We start from the raw sequence: 21,679 nt of genomic DNA, 5'->3' as shown, positions 1-21,679 counted from the left end.
GAAAAGAAGAAAAAGGTGGTTATAAAAATCTGTATCTGTCACGAAAATGATTTAGTTTTCTAAATGATTAGTGTAACTATTTTAATTTTACAGTTAACATCGAATACATTGTGACGGACAAGGCGGATTGCACTTTATCTCTCACAATATATTTGATGCTGACTGTACACATATTTATTTTATTAGCTAGTGACTAGGTGTATAAAACGGATTCTTTACTTCGTACTATGCACTAACGAGAACATTATATTTAAAGCTGTTACAATTGCTACATCGCGCACTAGATAAATATAGCAACGATATGTTTGAATAAGGTCAAGTACCAGTGGTGCAAGTTGTAGATTTGAGTCGTAAAACCAGAAATATTATATTGCCAATATACATATATAGCGCTGTGTTATATTTTATTATATAGTCCTTAAATCTACTTTATTACAAGTAAAAGATTAGATGCTCTGCACTCTGGTAACTAAATAACAGAACGTTGTACTTAAAATCATTATTTATCTTATACCTTTAAACGAGCAATTTTTGTATATATATATATATTCCGACGATCTCTGAAACCGCTCTAACGATTTCGCTGTGTGGGGGTTTTCGGGAGTGAAAAATCGATCTAGCTTAGTCTTAGACTCCGGAAAACGCGAATTTTCGAGTTTTCATGCGTTTTCCTTTCGCGTTAGTAAACGCAAAATATTGTCGTTAATTTCGCCGACCGCCCATCGGCTGGACGTAGCGCAGTCGTAAGAAGTCGGTCTAATGTTCGCAAGCACATCGCAGGTGTCAGCAATTGTAGGTATGCAACTTATCCCTATCCTGAACTGTTCTCATCCAAAAGTGCCCTAAGCCATGGTTTTGCGATTTACCTTAATAAAATAATTATCATACCTGACACACGATGTTATGTACCTACTGTATATAAATAAATACTCAACATCAATACTACTTATAATAAAAAGCATTTTGTTATCATTCCTAAACATAGCATATCAGAATAGACATAACTATAAAAGTCCAGTGAGGAGATAACCCTGAAGTGTGGGAAAGTGGACGAAAAATAGTGAAATTCGTTGGTTTTGTCCGACGTGTGATGTGTGTGAAAACACGCTTTCCACGTGCTATTCGTTTTAATTGAGTACCCTTTGATTACACTTATGAGGTATATGTGGTCTCACATAAACGTGCTTCCTATTTTTAAAAGAATTTTCAAAACAAGGCTGGACGAAAATTTAGAAAAAAAAACAATTTTAAAGCAGATATTTCACAATAGTATTTTGATGGTTTATACATTCATGTTTTGTTTTTCTGACTTCCACAATAACGGGACCGTTGTTTAGCTAATAATAGGTATTTATCGACATTTTTTTGTTTATTAGAATTAATTGTCAGTTAACTTCAGAATCAATAATGGGTACGAATATATTTGTACAGTTCGTATTTCTGTTTTGTCATTACCATATTTAATCTCACTGGTGATAATTTTTTTGGAAAATTATTATTTTTAGTTTTATTCTGAATGTTAATGACAGCACATGAGGAGCTAAAATCAGTGATAATGGATAATCAGCTAATATAATTATAAAATTAAACGCGTTTACAAAATGGCTGACCGGCACTAATTAACCAAGGGTTGGCCCGAACTCGCAAATTTACTTAGCAATATCATTGACTTATATATTACTTAGTATGGACGTGGCATAAGGTCAACAAAAGTAGTGCCAGCGAAGCGATGGGAGCCAAAAGGTGCGGTCTATGAGTTCTATCGTGCGCGTAATGCAACTCATCAACCAATTGCGTGGCAGCGTTCCAACTAGGCGCCTAAAACGAGAATATATGCATTAGATTTTAGGATAAATCCTTACTTCTAAAATCTTTGGGCAATATTAATATTTATACGGCTCATTAAACGAATTCCTTGCGTCCTTAACACTTTCGAAACCGGGCTCTACGCGGCGCTACGACATTTTCGCTACATACGGGGAAACCCATGTAATCGGCTACGCTTCTACGAGCGGTGTACCCGACAGTCGGGTTCTTGGTAGCGAAAGTGTTAAAAAACAACCTTCGCTTAATTAACTTGGAAACTGAGCCGAGACAAACTTAATGTGTATAAAAGTGAGGGTAAAACCTTAGAGGGCGATTTTTATTTTAATGTAGAACGGAAATTGGCAATAAGGGCACGTTTAATGTTTACTTTGGCTCCTGGTGTATGGTTTTGCGTGTTTTATACCGTCAATCTAATGTAAATACGCCGTCCTTGCAAAAGATCGTTTAAATAGGTACGAGTATGAAGTTTATTTTACGTTCGGCTTAATTTTTTATCGCAAAATAGGATTTAAATAATAAAATATATTTAATAAGCACCGATGTAACTGCCATTGCTCATGTTTTGTTCAAATCCTGAACAACGCACAGCTCAGTTCAGTTTATGGGAAAGTCAAATATTACGATATTTATGATGCAGCAATTTTGTCGCTGACTCATTATAGCATTGGGCAATGGTATTTTATATTACTGCTAATTTTATTCCAATTCCATTTTACGCCACAATGACAAGCCAAATCGTAAAACAATGACATAATATGGCCATTGGCTATGCACATTTAACTTTACTTGTAAGACCATAGTGCACTCACTAACCAAAATAACTTTAGCCAATACCTATTTTTATAGCAACAGCTTAAAGTCTTAAATCGAACATGCGTCGCTAAAAAACGTTTTCGCAAATGATTTTTACATAGAAGTCATTGCGACGAATCGATTTGTTTGTCGATTTCAAATTCAAATGAGTACTTAGTAAACCGTTGGCAAATATATGCCAAGGTACAGTCCGTGACGTGAGTACAGAATGCTTTAGGCTAAGTTCAGATGAACTCGCGGTGACGCGCGGTTTTCTCACCGCGCGGTTTAAGATTGTAACAAAATCAATGGCGTTGTTTACATGACTGCGCGTTGCCGCGCGTGACAGCGCGCGCCGCCGTGCACCGCGCGCAAAATCTTGTACCGCGCAGTTTTAGGTTAGGTAGTTTAGGTAGGTTAAAACCCACAAGCAAATTGCCTCCTCCACGTCCATTACCACTGAATGTTCACGCTAGACTGCCGCGTATAAGCCGCCGTCATCTGAACAGCTGAACCGCGCGGGACCGCGCGTCGCCGCGCGTTCATCTGAACTTAGCCTTAGAGCTTAGTGGTCGCCACGTCCAGGCTTTAATGTATATGCAGAACATGGAATCATATGCTTACGACATAAGTTTCCAAATTTGTATTTAAAATTTTACCAATAAATAATTAGCAATCTTTTCTGGGTTATCACTTCACAGAAAGAGATCGCTTTTTACTGTCCGTTATTAATACTTTAGCTCTTCTTTAGCTGCTGTATATGTATTGTATTAAATTTTATTTCGTTTTTAGTTAAGTATATTCAGAATCATGAGCGTTCTACATTATTAGGTACTGAAAAAAAAGTGTGTGCCTTTAGTTCAATTTAATTAAATATGATTAGTTATTATTGCATGTGGATGCAGAGTAATTTGATTAGCTAAGGACAAAGGGATGCAATATGATTTGATTGGTAAGATAACTATACTAGTAATAGGATAGGTTAGGCAAATTGTATGGGTTGAAATCAATTAGTTATTAATAAAATGTTGTACTTACTATGTAGACTGTTATACCTAACTTATAACGACAGACTAAAAACTAGAGAAAAATCCATTGCGTTGCTGTTATTTTATGACAAAATTATAGTAAACTGTTGACTATCTCCACTGTATCTTTTTTCTGTATCTTTTGCTGGGTGTGCCTATAAAGAAGTATTCTATCTATCTATCTCAATCATTTACTATATTATTAATAATATGTTTGATGAAAACATTAAAAGGCTTAAAAAAATCATAATCCGACTGCAGCTTATCACAAATACGCCATAAAAAATGCACATTTTCTAAATACAAAGCAGGATTCGTGCCGATATGCAAGTAGGTTGCAGCACAATGAAGTGGCCCACTTCGAGGGAACTCTGCATCCATGTAGGGCTACGAAGGGCACCATAACTGTCTCTGCGTTTATGGCATAGGGATTGTTTACTTCTCGCGCTGTTCGCCCGAATTCTACCGCCATATTATGACCACTATATGTACACTCAGATAGTATTTCTATTTCATACGTTGCCTTTAAGTAATAGAGTAGAGTTTCAATAAATTTTCAAATGAACATACGATGGATAAGACTAAGAAACAGAATGGAGATAGAGGTGAATCATGAGCGATCGCATGACAAAACGCAATAAGTCGAAGCATAGATTCAATCTGATATCGCTCTTAATGGTTACCATTAGTTAAGTTCATAATAAGCGATAGGACAATGTTTACATTTATTTTATTTATATACTATATTATAGCACTTAAAGTCGTATGTCTCGTGTAGAGGGTTGAAGTTAAAATTGTTTGTTTAATTTGTAATATTTTGTGAGAATGCTATTTGCTTGGTCACAAGTAGGTAACCAAGAAAACGACTTTTTTTTCAAAGGTTTTAACCAATATTTTTTTAGCAATTTTCTCTCACGTTTAAGTAGAAAAACCAATAATCGTTATACCAGTAAAGCTGACCTTATATACCTTAACGAGGGTCCTGTAATTTACATAACGAAATAATTTCGTCAGAAGTTTGTGCTGAAGTTGGCAGCCTGAAAACTCCGCGATTTCCGCGAACCAATCGTTAGATTCCCTTTTGTGGAGTAAACGCCCGCTAATTTTACTTTGTCTAACGTTTTAAATATTTACGGTTATTCTCATAAAATATGTTTAAATATAGTCAGTGGAAACGATGGTAGTTTGCCCAGGAGTGGGACACCAAGTAGGTTAGTAAAATGTACAATACAAATAAGTTTACTTAGGTAGGTCAAGGTTGACGTAACTTAGGTAGGTATAATAGGTATCATTATGAATAAGCACAGCTTAGAATGAAATGACGTCGTGGATTAACATGATTGCATTCCAACACGCCTATATTATAAACATTTATTATATACATACCCAACAAAAATTTAGGTACCTTCAGTCCGAACTATGTGATGTACTTACCTAATTACTTTACGGTAATATTCAAACAATGCCTATAAAATTCACAGTTGCACACAGCCATACACCGATCTGACAGTGTCAGAAATATTTTTTGAAAACGTAAGTTTAAGTCTAACAGATCGGTATAATATTGGGTATTGCTTCGACATCTTATATGCATTGTTGCTACCACAACTACTTAACTACATATCTACCTACCTACTTCCTATAATGCGAGTAGGATGTATTTTTAAATTAAAGGAAAAATTCACACCTCCGGCAGTACTCGAACCTGCGACCTCTGGCTTTTCCGGAGCCAGCCGCGAAAAATATGTAATATCGCTCGCAGACGTTTCTGCATGATAAAAAACAAATTGAGTAGGATGTAGCAAGTGTAAAGTCCATAGAAACAGAACACGATATAATTAAGAAACAAAAGATACGCAATTACACAAGCACGCGATACATTTATTAACCTTATCTAACTGAAAAGCCCACATAAGCTAATTAGTGAAAACAATTATAATTTAAAATATTATCTAATAAGAGGTGAACGACCCCGGAGTGAAGTAGTAGAGATAAGTTTGAACAACAATGCAACGCACCGCAACATGGAGGTAATAATTTTATCATTCTTGCTCACGTACGCCTTATTTAATTATTGTAAGCTGTAGGTTGTTCATAAACAAGTACGTATATAGATGTTTTGTTTCTAGAATAGGTTAGAATTATATCAATGTACTGACCTTCCCTGTTTCTTAGAAATTGGCAATGCAATTTTCAAGTCATTCTACAAGCCTTGCAAGGTATTTCAAACCTAGCTTACTATTGCGCGTATCTAGGAATAGAATTCCATTCCTTAGCAGTTCACAATGATGGGAAAGTTGAGATGTAAATATAAATTGTATTTGTTTATCACGGGACCATAGTGTCCGGGACATTTCCTATAAAGCTGCCGCACAGAAGCCCTGTCGCTCCTAGTAGTAACTATATATTACGATACATTATTACATAAGCAAGTTATCAATCAAGCCGCGGAATGCGGGCGCTACGCTGATAAGCGCATCTGCTACACTACATACAAGCGTTGTGTCGACACACGCTTTCAGAGTGGGAGCTTTGGGCTCACTTGCGGAATGGTGTAGTAATCATTGCTATAAGTATGCCGTTTAAGGGCACAGATTGGATGAACGAGGCGCGAGACGCTGAGAACGGCAGCGGGTAGCTTCCGCTATTATTCAAAGCGAGTCCATTCGCTTCTATATATTTTGATTGTGCCTTGCGACGCATCCTCACTGCACTCCGCTCCGCTAGTTTTAAGGTGGCACAAACTAAAAGTATAGACTTGAATGGATCTGTTTTGCTGCGGTTGCCGCGCGCCGCTTTCGTCGTCCAGGCCTCGGCCTAACTGAGACGGTTCATAGTCGGTTATTATATTATTATGGCCAGTTACAGCCTAGTTGAAGACTTCGCAGCATGAACCTGGTTAGTATAATGTTAAGTAGGATATAAGTAATAAGTAATAAGTAGATAGTATAAACAGTTTGAATCCTTGAACTCGGCTTTCTTTTACTGGTTCTATGCATGAAGTGTATAATAAAATTGATTTACCATATATTCTGAGGATTTAACAAAAGAATACTAAAAATTGATATCGTGGCATCAAATGGAGGCAGTATAAATATGTACCTACCCACGTATGCAAAACTTTACAACAAAAACACAATATGTAAAACGTTAAAGTGTCGTAATGGGGGTCGTTTAAAATCTCATTACAGTGCGAGAAACTAACGAGTTGTCATTTATAATAATTAATCTCCAGTCATATTGGCGAACACCCCGTGGCCATCCCTAATTACCTGGTGAAACAAGGCCATTAGAAAAGTACGCTAATGCGAGGAGTTTACGGAAAGTTGAAGAGAGACCTTAGCAGCTACAGGTTGTGTGCAGACAGCGTAAAATTTTCTTGCAATTTTGATACAGCATGGTAAAAATAAAGCAGTTTCTACAAATATTATCTGGGTAGATGACCAATGAAGGTTCAAATTACCTACTTACTGTTATTAATCCTAATCATTCGGACTAAAATATGATTTGAATGCGACAATGCTGCGCCGAAATTGATAAACATTTTAAGATCTCTGTGTGGCATGATATTTTACGTGAGTAAATTATGTGGTATAATACACTTGTGTTGTTACAAACTTGTAGCTTGTAAAATTGTAATTGTAAATTTTGTGGGATATGCCACTGTTCTGACATGCTCTTTATCGACGCTATATATGTAAATAATAAAACACAAATGCTCAATGTCAACAATATTATGAGGATCCTACGAATAAGTCGGTATTATGACAAACATATTTTTTACTCGGACCAGTCTAACGTGTTTGCAAAATATTTTAAATACCTTAGTTTTTAATTTAGCTTCTTCAACCAGTTTTGCTGTATCCGACAAAATAACTTGCGCTTTCTAATACGCCGATAAATTTTGCCAAATTGAAACTAGTTAAGTTATTCGACTTACAATTAATATAAAGTTACAAACTAATAAGATAATTTATGTATATGTATGTAAATTGAATTCAGCAAATCGCACGTTGACTGTTTGGAATGTGTCACCAATTTAACCTTGTCCCCGATGGGAAGGTATACATCTAACACTATATGTGCATTTGTACAAGAAAAATTTCAAATTCAATCTCTTTTTTCCTTTGAATAAGATTCACTTCCGCATATCGAATCATACAAGTGTAAAATAATATTTATGTTGTATAAAAAGAGAATTTATTTATATCGGTTGGCGCTTACGTATCGAAGCGTAAAATTTGCATTAAGGCATCGTTAAAATAACCTAAGTGCTTACTTACAGCTTTCAGGTATATCTCTAGAAGCGACACAACATTATAATATGAGGTCAACTGAGGTAAGTTGGTCACTTGGTAAGTGTAAAGCGTCATTTAAGGTATACGTTTTCTAAACAGAATATTTCAGAACTATTGAAACCCACTATTTTCCAAGCATGGTTGTTAAACATTAAGCTCTTATACTGTATGTATTGTGTTTCGAAGGTATCTTGAAAAGACTCATTTACCTAAGATGACCTTACATTTTGCAACATTGTTAGAATACGTGATGTATAAAATGAGCATTATGAATAATAGCTGTTTTTGTTTGTAATAGTTATAGAAACCAAGACGTCATCACGGAAACATCTCAATGGCAAATACATAAATATAAAAACGATTCTGCCTAATATGCTCAATTACCCTATTGTTGATCTACGGCGCTATTCCGCGTATGTGATTTGGCTGTGAATTCCAATTACGAGGAAAATATTTTTATTCAAGAAATGCTGCCTACATTAATATTACCTAAGACATTAAATATTATAATGAAATATACGAATATATATTCCCATATGTATTTATGTATATTTTGTATTAAGTATTCGAACAAGATGCAGAAGATAAATATTATAACAACGTGCTTCGAACATCTTTTGTGCAATTCCTAATAATCCTAATTCAATCGGTCCTATAGATTCAGAGTTAGGTTTTCTTCGTATTTATACGTAGCTTTAGAGATTGCGGCTAAAGGTGGAACAATTATGAACCTAATTTTAAGACATTTTACTAACCCTTTTTCTGCAAATAAAACATTGAAATAGAAATTGAATTGAAATGCATATAACCAATAAAATACTATATGCTACCTGCTCACCTGTATTTATTTACCAACTTGCTATTATTAATGTTATCATAAAAATATACAATTCTTAATATCATCGATTTGCTGACACTTCAATCAATATTATGTACAGTATTTCAAGTACACAAAGTCGTCAATAACGAAATTCTAAACAATCCCATTCATAAATTAGAATGTGTCACTCGGGAGTTTTTGCCATTCGACCCTCCGCGTCATGCGTGACATCATTGTGATATGTGATATGTTGATGTTGCCGACAAGAATCGCAGGCGATAAACATTCCTCTAAGCCATAGGTTCCCAAACTTTTTTGGGCCACCGCCCACTTGGGTATCTAAACAAAATTTCAGCGCCCCCCTATCATAAAATAGCTGAAATAAACGATGTATTTAGTCATTACTTTCAAAAATCATACATTAATCTCACCCAACAACAACACACAACCCAAAACGACTAAGAATACGTACTTAAGTACATGTAAAGCAGAACGAAATACATAGTTATATTCAACTTTTTGAGGATGCTTTTATTTTCGCTTAAAAATAAAACAAGTATACATGATTAAAAACTATTTATTTATTTCTTGCACTATTGTCTTTATTGAAAATATGAAGTTATCTACTGAGTTTATTGAACAATGAAGATTTCAATGTGAAGGATGCGATTTTGTTAATTTATTTATATCTGGTTGAATTTTCGTTAAAAATAGCCGAAAGTCACCACGTTCAGTAATTTGCAGTTTGCTTCTTTTTTTTGTAAGCAATGTGAGAACGGCACTAAAACCTCGCTCAGCTAAATACGAAGATGGAAACGCGATTAGAAACTTCTGTGCTATTTCCCATAATCCAGGGTACAGTTGAGGTATTGATTTTTGGAGCCAGAACTCCTGGTATCCCATTTTAAATTTCACTTTAAGTTCTTCATTTGTTGTCAGTTCAATTAGTTCTTCTTCTAAGTTAGGTGACTCTGCTGTATTCAACTGCGAGAATGGATTTAAAAGCCAATCCGGTATGTTCATTTCAAGAATATCTTAGAACCGCTCATTGAAGTCAGCATGAAGAATTTGTAAATGCTGACAATATATTCGCCTCTACCTAAATTACGCTTGAACAGAAGGATTTTTCCCATAAAAGTAGCAATAACACTTTTGGTTTTAATTAAATTCAAGTGATCACCCTGTAATTGAAGATAACATCCGATAGAGGCGATGCAGGTAGGCACCAATATCTGCACCTGGTTTATGCATCACAGTATTTATAACTTCTTTGACTGCCGGTAAAATCAATTCTTCGCCAATTGTATGTGGTTTACCTGTTTTTGCAATCAACAGCGAAATATTGTAAGAAGCTCTCAGTCCGTCATCATCTTGTTTTAAAGACGACGCGAAGAGGTTCGAAATGGTAGGCCGCGTATGAATTTTTTTTTCTAGCCCTTGAAAATACGACAAATCTTTGTCTTTTTTGTCAGCATGCATTTTAGTCAAATGCTCTTGTAACCGAGAGGGCTTCATTGCCTCATTTGAGAATACTTTCTGGCAGATCACGCACATGGGTAAAGTTTGGTTGGTGGGAGATGAAATAAAGCCATATTTCAAATAGGTATTCAACACTATACTGGCGACATTTTTTCTTAGCCTCCGACATTGTCGCAGCAAATCAAGTCCAACAATATAATTATGTATTCACATTTAACACCAACAAAAGTCGTTGTTCGAGTTCACTTGTAATCACAAAAACAATATTCAAAATGTTCAGTCGCTTTGTGGCAAAACTGGACAGTTAAACTTATTACTATAACCACCATTAACACTCCCGATAAATAACTTTATGCGCAGTAAAATTAATCTAGGATCCCCAACGATGAGCTCAACTAGAAAGACGTGGATTTAGGTACTGATTGCAAATAAAGCTGTGCACTACGCGGTCCATGTGTAACGGTCACCCAGATGGCTTCGAGTTCTCGCGCCGATAAGGAGAATAAGGACCCGACAAAAGATATTAGACAAAACAAAAACAAACCTAAGGTAATAATGTTTGCTAACGGCGGGCGCGGCTTATTGCATAATAATACAAATGCGCCGAGACAAACTACCAGATGGTGTTTAACAATAGGCTTTACAGTTACTATTTTAAGTTTTTTTTCCTCACATATGGGACCGCCCCCCTGTGAGGGACGAACGCCCCCCAATTGCTTTCGAGCCCTCTACCGCCCCCCTGGAACTCCTCAGCGCCCACTGGGGGGCGGTATGGACCACTTTGGGAACCACTGCTCTAAGCAATTTAGAGGACTTGCAGTCATTGACTGTTTAATGACAGTCTTTAAAATTATTACTTATTGAAGGCGACTGCAGTAGGTTATGTATTGCTGCAGCGCTACTCCTGCATCGATGTCAAACTATCTTGATTAGAAAGTTTAATATTTACATTAGAGTAAGTCATTTTTTATTGAAAATAGAATAGTGCTATAGGACCAGGTATGGTAAGCATCACGTATTAAGTAAGGTATGAATCCAAACTTCCTGTATATTTATCTAAAACTCAGAGTTTTTATGCACTTTTAGAATCCCGTAACTCACTGTTTTAAAGCCCACAACACCAATATATCGATACATAGGCATGTTCAAATGTTATATAGACAATTTAATGTGACTAATGTCCTAATAGCAACAGCAATCCTAAAATAATTGATACCAAAAGAAGGAATACGTACTTGTTTGAAAATTTCTCATCAAATTTTCAATTTTGCAATCATTCTTGTAATCTTTGTAATAGAATGTATAGTTAATTAGCGAGTCGGTGTTCTCGCTTTTTGTGAGCTGAGGTCATCGATTCTTGACGTCAACGATCTCCTTAAATTATATGCTAAGGTTTTTTTACACTGAACTTTTGGAGTGTTATTAAATTGAGGCTTGGATATCGAACGCTATTCGAGGTCTTTTGATTTTGCAAGCAACCGAAATATGCTTCTAAATCTACATTAAAATCTCTTGAACACCATTTTGAACATTTAGAAATTGAAGCTAGAAATATAGTAGTACTTACGTTCGAAAACGCATTTAATAGTGGTTTTATTTTGCTCCTTAAAAGCTCTACATTTTCACATTTCTCCCTAAAACAAACTTTAGCGTCTAACGAGCCAGTCACATTCCTGGGCATATAGCCAAGACTTCAGTCGTTCACGCTCCATATCATATTATACTTAGACTCTCTGTCGCTCATCCGTAGTACGACAGAGCCAGTTGCGTATCTTCCGTCACCGAGCGTCACCGTTTGCACTCTTGGCTACAGGCGCTGAACAGCCGGTATCCAATGCCCAGCATATTTAGGTTACTAACTGCCCATTGTACGCTCGCGTCAAAGTCACTGGGCACTTTAGTGCCTTGTTGCTTTTACAGATTTGACTTGACATATTTAAATTGCCACAGTATAGTTATTACTGCGACAAAGTAGGTTTTCTAACGACTTCCACATTTTCAGACAATGTACAGTAGAACGTTAGAAGATTACTGTTAAAGTGTCAAAGCTATTAATGGTTTGTGTTAAGTCTGGAAAATAGCATCTGGACATTACGAGTAAGGTACAGCGGGTCAAATCTCGACCGGGGGGCAAATGTAACTGGTCCATTTTTTCCATGTTTTACAATGTTTGCATTATTATATAGTGTCCACCGGTTATATATGGTAGGCGTGTTCAGTGAACACCTGTTGAACTCAACATCATAGTGTAATAATGTAGAAAATGGATCAGTTACAATTGCCCCACAGTCGAGATTGCAGTAGTATGTAGTACTCATTATGGTGTACTGTGTGAGGCCATTTTCTTAAATTCTTTTTTTTTCATTTACTGTTTCGGCTGAATTTCACCTTTCACTAGGAGTTTCATGTTTTTTTTAATACTACATCGGTGGTAAACAAGCATACGGTCAGCCTGATGGAAAGCGGTTACCGTAACCTATATGAACGCTTGCACCTGCAACTCAAGGAGTATCACATACGCGTTGCCAACCCATTGAAACTTGGTGTGGTTTCGTTCTCATTTTAAATCGATTGGTTGGCAATCCAACCACGATCCAATGATCCAATGATCGTATAATGAGAATTAAAATCTAAAAAAGAATTTGGTATAAGTATCGAAATCAAACAAACGAAATAGAGAAAAAAAAAGAGAGCGTAAGTTTGTATGGAGAACAGAGCTTGCTGCGAAAACTTAACTATATTCGTGAAGATTGAAGATGACGAGGATTATAAAGATGAAGATAAATAACTCGAATGGTTATTAAATGTTTATTACAGTGTTTTAACGAAGTCCTGACCGCTTCCGTGCGGTCTCAACTATTCTGTAAGATTATAACCCACAACTTGCTCCGCTTAATACTATGTTGCCAATTCTAAACATACCATTGCATTTATCCCATTTCTTATTTATCTTTACAGCTCTACAGCCAATTTACATATTGTTTTCAACTATATTTCCTTCAGTTTAGAGATATATTTATTTTAATTAACTGTATGTGTAAGTTTGTTAAATGAGTGCGGTCTAGTCATCATCATTAGTAATAGTTATTACAGTCAAAGTCGTGTTTAACTTAAGTAAGTATTTTAACCATTGAAATAAATTGATATTTCATTTCTTTTTAGATGTATTCAAATGTCATGTGTATTTTAAACTCGTCTATGACCTCTATGATATTAAAGGCCTATTTACACGGTACGAGAACTCGTATACGATATTGCGGTATTTGATTAGTGTGCTTAAAATATCGAACTTCAACAGGCCGCAATGTATCTAAACTAAAATCGTATGTGAGTTCGCGCGAAGTGTAAATAAATAGGCCTTAAATTAAATGTGAGATTTTCTATACGTAGATATATAGGAAGGTATACGTCTAAACTGTAAAATATTCATCATTAGTTATGTCATGTTGACAATGACAAACCGATAGACAAAGTTTTACGAAAACCCGTTTTATTAGGACACGTTAAATAACATTGAAGATAATATAATATAATCTGTCAGAACCGGTTAAGTTTGCCTGTTTACACACACCAACACACACTTGAATAACGCAATAGGTATTGATTAATAAAAATAGTCAATGTCAAGAACAAAAGTAAACATTACATAAACAGTTGAATCAAAATGCCAAGACGATGACTTCAATATCATTGGAGGTTGATCAATGCAATACCAGTGTAAGCAGTTGTCGGCACTATGGGTGGATGCAAAACTCAAGACGTGTAAAGATGTGTAAATATTAAAATAAGAACTAAAAGTACGGGCAAATCGGTCTATTAAATTTAATTTTAAATCTAAATCTCAGATTTCGAATACTTGACCATAAGGATAGGTATTTATATTTTCTTAGCTGCAAGCACTCTATACCTAATGTACAGTTGAGAAGTTTAGTCTCTGAGATTAAGCCACGAAATCTGCGAACCGGAGGTAAATATGCGAACATTATATGAGGCGTTTGACGTGTCTGTCTGTCTGTCTGTGTGTGTGTCTGTCTGTGGCATCGTAGCTCCCGAACGGATGAACCGATTTAGATTTAGTTTTATTTGTCTGAAAGCTGTGTTAGTCTGGAGAGTTCTTAGCCATGTTTCATGAAATGGTCTAGTATGTCGCGGTCGGGGCTATTACAAAATTTTAATTTTGTGGTTAGGTTATTATAGTAGTAACTATAGTGAGGCACATTGATTCAACCGGTTACAAATATTTAAAAAAATATTCATCATCGAAATTCCTTGGTGACGTACCTATAACCTGCTGTATGCACTGGGGAACATACTTCTTAGATGGTCGACGGCGAGACTGTTCATACAATACAAGCATGATAGAGCGTAATTCTTTACTAGTTACCATCTTTCGACTTTTTGTAAAGCTTTGTTTCCCAAATCAAGACCGCCTTTAGAAAGAAATTCTGAACCGTATTGTTATACTGAACGGGTCCTAACGAAGTTACGTGGGTGTTGTATTATCAAAGGAATTTGACCGACGATCCGTTTATGAATTGACGTATCCGTAGTATGTAGGTAGAATGCAGAAGAAATATTTGGGCATGTCTTGTCTAAACGACAAATATAGGTATATGGAACGTAGGAGGGTATATCACAAATTAGCGAAAATTCCATTGTTAAAGTTGACCGTCGCGGCGATTCATAGATCTCATAGCCATGAACGCTAGTGCAGAGAAGTTGAGTTTCATAATTCATAACATAATATGCTGCTACATATGTTACACATAAAATATGGATATTTTTTAGGGTTCCGTAGTCAACTAGGAACCCTTATAGTTTCGCCATGTCTGTCTGTCCGTCCGTCCGTCCGTCCGCGGATAATCTCAGTAACCGTTAGCACTAGAAAGCTGAAATTTGGTACCAATATGTATATCAATCACGCCAACAAAGTGCAAAAATAAAAAATGGAAAAACATGTTTTTTTAGGGTACCCCCCCTGCATGTAAAGTGGGGGCTGATATTTTTTTTCATTCTAACCCCAACGTGTGATATATTGTTGGATAGGTATTTCAAAATTAATAAGGGTTTACTAAGATCGTTTTTTGATAATATTAATATTTTCGGAAATAATCGCTCCTAAAGGAAAAAAAAGTGCGTCCCCCCCCTCTAACTTTTGAACCATATGTTTAAAAAATATGAAAAAAATCACAAATGTAGAACTTTATAAAGACTTTCTAGGAAAATTATTTTGAACTTGATAGGTTGAGTAGTTTTTGAGAAAAATACGGAAAACTACGGAACCCTACACTGAGCGTGGCCCGACACGCTCTTGGCCGGTTTTTCTAACATAATTTTTGTTCTCAGGCGCAATCGAAACTTGAAATTTAGCTTTTTATTTTAACCTATAAGCCAAGGTTAGATTTGCGTAATTTGCTGGTGCCTTGAGGTTCGCCAGTATAATAGTCGGATCTGCTCGAGATTGGCAAGAATCAACAAATTACATTTCTAATTAAAATGTTGAGATAGATAACTAATTCGTTTATAGGTTAATGCTAGGTAATATACTTAACAGGAACAGGTTCGACTGAAAAATAATTCCTCAGTTGAACATTCGAAAAGGAATAAATAAAATTAGACTTTATCCGATTTAAGTGCATCCAACATATTATTCGCTAATTGCTATTTTCATATGATTTGCTTTTGAGATAATTCAACCAGAAATGTCATTTATGACACCGAAAATATCATATCCATAATAGATTCTTATCAGATTTTAAAGTCAGAATCGTCCTCCAGTACAAGTAATTTTAAAAGTAGGTCGTAGTCTCAAAAATATATAAATAAATTAATAAAATAAAGGTTTTTTTTTATATATTAAGTAACAACGGTACCTATCAACAGTGTCCATAATTTTGCTTCTGGAATATCGAATTTACAATAAAATACACGTCGCATTTGATAATTATATTATGATAGTTACGTCTCAGGTAATAATTGACATTAGTTTGACTACCAACTTATGCCATTTCAGTTGTAGCCTTTTGACTACATTATGCATTCAAGGGTTAATTCGAACGGTCATTAAACTCTTTACTTTGGGGAAACCCAACGTCACATTGCAAGAGCAAAGTTTTTAATCAAGTTGACAATATTGCGTCTCGTAATGAAGTCCTCAGGGCTCGCACAGGCGGCGGCAAGAATCTAGCTCACCTTGGGCATTATTTCCTACTTGTCTACCTACCGGCTGCGTACACGCATCCTCGACACTGCACGACAATGTTGACCAAAACATAGAATCACGATGGTTGAGCACTCGTTTAAATAGTTTTTGTTTTGTAATCTTTATTTATGTTTTATTTTAAAATTGAACCATACGCAAAGTTACGCGAATTGAGTAATCCTTTGTAAATAAAGTGCTTTTATTTCTAAAACGAATACCTTACATTTAAAATAATATTCTAAACGTTAAAAGCAAATGTTTTCATTCATTGGTCAGTGACTCGCGAGCTGAGCACGCTCAAAATGTTGTTTGTGTTGCGCGCAAGTGCTTGACATTTTGCCGCGAAGTTGAGCAGCCAAGAATTTGTTGCCCAGGCACTAACCAAGGTCTAACAGTAAAGTAATTAACTCTGCTCCCTCAGAGGTAACTTTACGATTCGCCTCGGTAGACACTTTAAACGCGCGCACTTACAATTCAACGTCATTGGCAGAAAAACAAAACCGGATCGTTAACGTGAATGAAACCTACCGTTTTGCAACGAAAGAGCAAACAACTCCTCGTCCTGCAGCCATCGTAGGTCGCTAATTATAGACATATCAGCGTCGAACGACATTACATGATAACAGCATAACAACGACGAATCTTCGAAACTAGTTTACACAAAACACAGCACTCGATACAATCAGAAATCATCACTAACACAACACAAGCGGGCACGTCAAAACATATTTACGCAAGTCGGAATTCTTGTTAGAATAGTGTCTTCAGTTGCTTAGTTTAAATGCACTTTGATTACTTAGTAATCGTGGATTCTCCCCGATTACGAAACGTCAAATTTGACAGCTGACGATCGAGCTAGGGGTGAACGAACGCGTGCGCAGACGTCGACACGCACTCAGCGCGAGCGCTTGGGGCCAACTGATCGCGCTACGGACTCTACTAAGCGGGGGGCACGACACGTCCTAAAAACGATGCCTTATCGATAACTTTACTTGTGTTAAAAAAAACTTCTGCGTTCACGCGTAGCTTGCGGATTCAGCGGTGTTCTAACTTCTAAGCATGTTTCCGATTAAATGATCGTTAAGTGTTACTTTTATTTTATATTGATATTTTTGTAATCTTTGTACAGGTAATTAATAAAATTATTTGTTCTACAAGTATCACATCTCTGAGGAGAAAGAGGCATCAACATCTTAAAAAGGAATTGAATCGATGACATGTAGTGGATGACCCTGGACAGAATATTTTAAAATGCAGGTAGGACAAATCTTGGTACAGACATGTTTAGGGGGTAAAATGATTAAATGACAAAAATGCCCAAAATGGAAATCAAGCCTCAGTAGTCTCATCCATCGTATACCTAAAAATATAGGTTCGACCGCAGATGAATTGAAAACCTCTTATCTGGAGCCGGTTATAAAATATTACCATTGGAAAACACTAAATTGATACGAAACAAAGTTGCCTAGTAGATCAAGAGCCCAGGCCCGCCAGACCTTCCTCAAATTCTCAAGGATGAAACTTTGGGACAATGTAGAGTTCATATCGGCGTTTAATGTGTGCATATTTTCTAGTTCGGCCCATCGGCCAATTTTTTGCTATCAAGTGATGAAGGTGAAAAAAAAAAGTGCTTACTTTCCTTAAATTCTCAAGGTTGATTTTTATATATGTGTTAGAGCACGTTGTTAGAAATTGGTTATCATCAATGCCAGACCGTTTCCTCCGGCCATAACTTTTGCCAGACGCGACAAAGTTGGCAAAAAACGACTCTAACTTACCTCATTTTCTCAAGCCTGATTTTGATATATGATACGCAGGGACCTATAACTAGACCGTTTGTAAGCAGCCAGACCAATCGGATGGACCCAACCATCCGCCAGACCGACTTAAAGTTTCGATATGAGCATTAGTAGAATTGAAATATTCCGGGTCTATAAAAGCTAAAAACTTGAATTTTCTACATTAAGCTACGTGTATATTGTATACTTGACGTAATAAGCGACTTTCAAAAATTTTACTTCTAAGGAAATAAAAAAATGAAAGTTTATATGTGGTGCAAGATTAATTTTAAGCTATGAATTTTATTTACACTGCGTAAGTACATGTGTATTTTATTATAAATATAACTTTTACCAGACGCGACAAAGTTGGCAAAAAACGACTCTAACTTACCTCATTTTCTCAAGTCAAGTGTAAATAAAATTCATAGCTTAAAATTAATCTTGCACCACATATAAACTTTCATTTTTTTATTTCCTTAGAAGTAAAATTTTTGAAAGTCGCTTATTACGTCAAGTATACAATATACACGTAGCTTAATGTAGAAAATTCAAGTTTTTAGCTTTTATAGACCGGGAATATTTCAATTCTACTAATGCTCATATCGAAACTTTAAGTCGGTCTGGCGGATGGTTGGGTCCATCCGATTGGTCTGGCTGCTTACAAATGGTCTAGTTACAGGTCCCTGCGTATCATATATCAAAATCAGGCTTGAGAAAATGAGGTAAGTTAGAGTCGTTTTTTGCCAACTTTGTCGCGTCTGGTAAAAGTTATATTTATAATAAAATACACATGTACTTACGCAGTGTAAATAAAATTCATAGCTTAAAATTAATCTTGCACCACATATAAACTTTCATTTTTTTATTTCCTTAGAAGTAAAATTTTTGAAAGTCGCTTATAACGTCAAGTATACAATATACACGTAGCTTAATGTAGAAAATTCAAGTTTTTAGCTTTTATAGACCCGGAATATTTCAGTTCTACTAATGCTCATATCGAAACTTTAAGTCGGTCTGGCGGATGGTTGGGTCCATCCGATTGGTCTGGCTGCTTACAAACGGTCTAGTTATAGGTCCCTGCGTATCATATATCAAAATCAGGCTTGAGAAAATGAGGTAAGTTAGAGTCGTTTTTTGCCAACTTTGTCGCGTCTGGCAAAAGTTATGGCCGGCGGAAACGGTCTGGCATTGATGATAACCAATTTCTAACAACGTGCTCTAACACATATATAAAAATCAGCCTTGAGAATTTAAGGAAAGTAAGCACTTTTTTTTTTCACCTTCATCACTTGATAGCAAAAAATTGGCCGATGGGCCGAACTAGAAAATATGCACACATTAACCGCCGATACGAACTCTACATTGTCCCAAAGTTTCATCCTTGAGAATTTGAGGAAGGTCTGGCGGGCCTGGGCTCTGGGTCTATAGGTAAAGAATTAGTCAGCGTTTATATTTAAAGAAGAGACTCATCTTAAGAACTGTTTATCGCACAGTTAAATAAAAAAAGATAAGGCTAATTAAAATACAAAACCTTGTTGAGATAACGTAACGGACTGTAATAAGGCGACGCCTTGTTAACTATGCTAAGCTACCTTCACAGATGTCATATATATCATAGATCAAGCAAACTATCTAGTATCTACTTAGTGTGTCAAATGAACTCTGTAAAATCCACTGAGTTGTCCGTCTTTATTCGCAGCTTGCAGCTTTTGGGCGTCAATTTTTGTAAGTTGAAATCAACAAAAATATAAAAAATGCCTTTTACGTGATATTTAATTTCAACAACACAAAAATTATGAACACAGGGACCTGAGACATATTTAAAATCACAGGCAAGTAACAACTTCAGTTTTAAATCTGACACTCTCGGCCCCTATACAAATAGATGAAGTTGTTTCTTCTATCTAAATGTACCTAGTTCTGTGGCTACCTTATTCTTATTATATTCTCAATTGTCTTGTTACATTCCTTAAAGCTTGTGTTTGGAAAATAGATGAAAACCTTCATTTTATCTGTATAACTCTTATTACTTGTTGTTACTGTATAACTCTTGGACTTAAGAGAATAAGTACCTACAGATTTTAATTTAATTTTCAAAGACCGCTTCAACCATTTCTATTTAAGTCTTCTTGTAAGTACCCCAAGCAATAAACATTACGGCAGTATTTAATAGATACGAAGAAATCGTACAATGAAATAAAACATCTTTATGTTTATTTTACAATATTTAAATTAAATAGGGACCAGTGGCGTAGCGTCGATAAAACTCGATTCCCAACTTGTTACCTTAAATTCTCCAGTATCTGTAGAAGTCCGTACAAAACAGATCCTGAAAACCCCTGCGGCTTTACCAACCAAAATTTTTACGCCACGCCGCTCATAGGTACCAATAAAATTACCAACCTATGTACGACGGTAGTTACCATTGCTATCATTTGAGTTCAAGATAAACTTACGAAAATACTAAACAATTTTTCAACTGAATCTAGTGTTATGTTATGCCTCTACATATATAATTCTTCTTAAAATAATTAAATTAAGTTGTAATTGGTTGTGAAGCATAAGCAGAGAGAGCATAGGTAATTAGGCAGACATGTTGCAAAGAAAATTAATTTAAATTTGACTCGAAATGCGTGTAATCCAAGATTGTAATTGTGCGTCGACGAATCTCATACAATTTTAATTCTGTAACCTAAAACAAGAGATAAAATTTATTGAGAAATTTAGTGCTCCAGGAAATATTCCATCCATGAAACATTGCTAGTACTTAGTATTCTCTTATTTGTTGGTGTGCGTTTTTACGTCTAATAACTTGTCAGCCCAAGGAAAAAAAAACATTAAATTATACCTGGGATTGCGCAAACACGGATTATATGCATATAAAAACATAAATATAAATGAGAAGGGTTTAAAATGCTTATAAGCTTACCGATAATTCATTCCTCAAGACATATTTTTCATTAATCCAATTTGATTTAATTTTAATTTTAGCAGGTAACCTACGTAGGTAATTGCAGATCGTTGCGTACAAAAACATAATAAGCTTTTTATAAAGAGTATCTTCATTGATTTTAGAATTGACAAAAAATACAGGCTCATTTAGACAGGGCCTTAATAAATAATTAATCCATGATACCTATCTTGGAAGTATTTTTTGTGTGACCTTTTTTTAGACTACGTCATTACAAATTACTTAAATGCTATTTTGTAACATTATAGAGCCAAGTCAACAATTTGGTAACGATATTTGTCACCAGGGCCCTTTTCGACTCGATAAAATTAAAAAGTTAAGATTCACAATACCCACATGGTTAATGTGTGAATTCATGAATTGTATTTTTAAACAATTTGTCGTAAAAGGAAACACATAGTTTGTTGCGCAATTACTTTTCTAATGTAATCAAAAACGTAACGAAACGTTCCGGATGTGATGGTGGGGTGAACACTCCGTT

The 21,679-nt window shown here is 35.6% G+C and overlaps 1 protein-coding gene across 2 annotated transcripts in view; it reads right to left on the bottom strand.

Annotated features, from left to right (window-relative positions):
* Window positions 1–17,351, bottom strand: part of LOC125230139 (rho GTPase-activating protein 7) — a 311,981-nt gene extending 294,630 nt beyond the window's left edge. The window contains exon 1 of one of the 2 annotated variants that reach the window (XM_048135175.1): window positions 16,975–17,351. In XM_048135175.1, coding sequence (XP_047991132.1) covers window positions 16,975–17,059 — 85 coding nt within the window. In that variant the 5' untranslated portion in view covers window positions 17,060–17,351. The remainder of the gene's footprint in view (window positions 1–16,974) is intronic. The other variant, XM_048135189.1, reaches the window with a different exon arrangement.
* Between the last annotated feature and the right edge of the window lie 4,328 nt (window positions 17,352–21,679).

Source organism: Leguminivora glycinivorella, chromosome 1 (genome assembly GCF_023078275.1).
Source record: "Leguminivora glycinivorella isolate SPB_JAAS2020 chromosome 1, LegGlyc_1.1, whole genome shotgun sequence".
NCBI lineage: Eukaryota > Metazoa > Arthropoda > Insecta > Lepidoptera > Tortricidae > Leguminivora > Leguminivora glycinivorella.
Note: the sequence above shows the minus strand (reverse complement) of the source record. Positions and strands in the feature narration are given on the sequence as shown.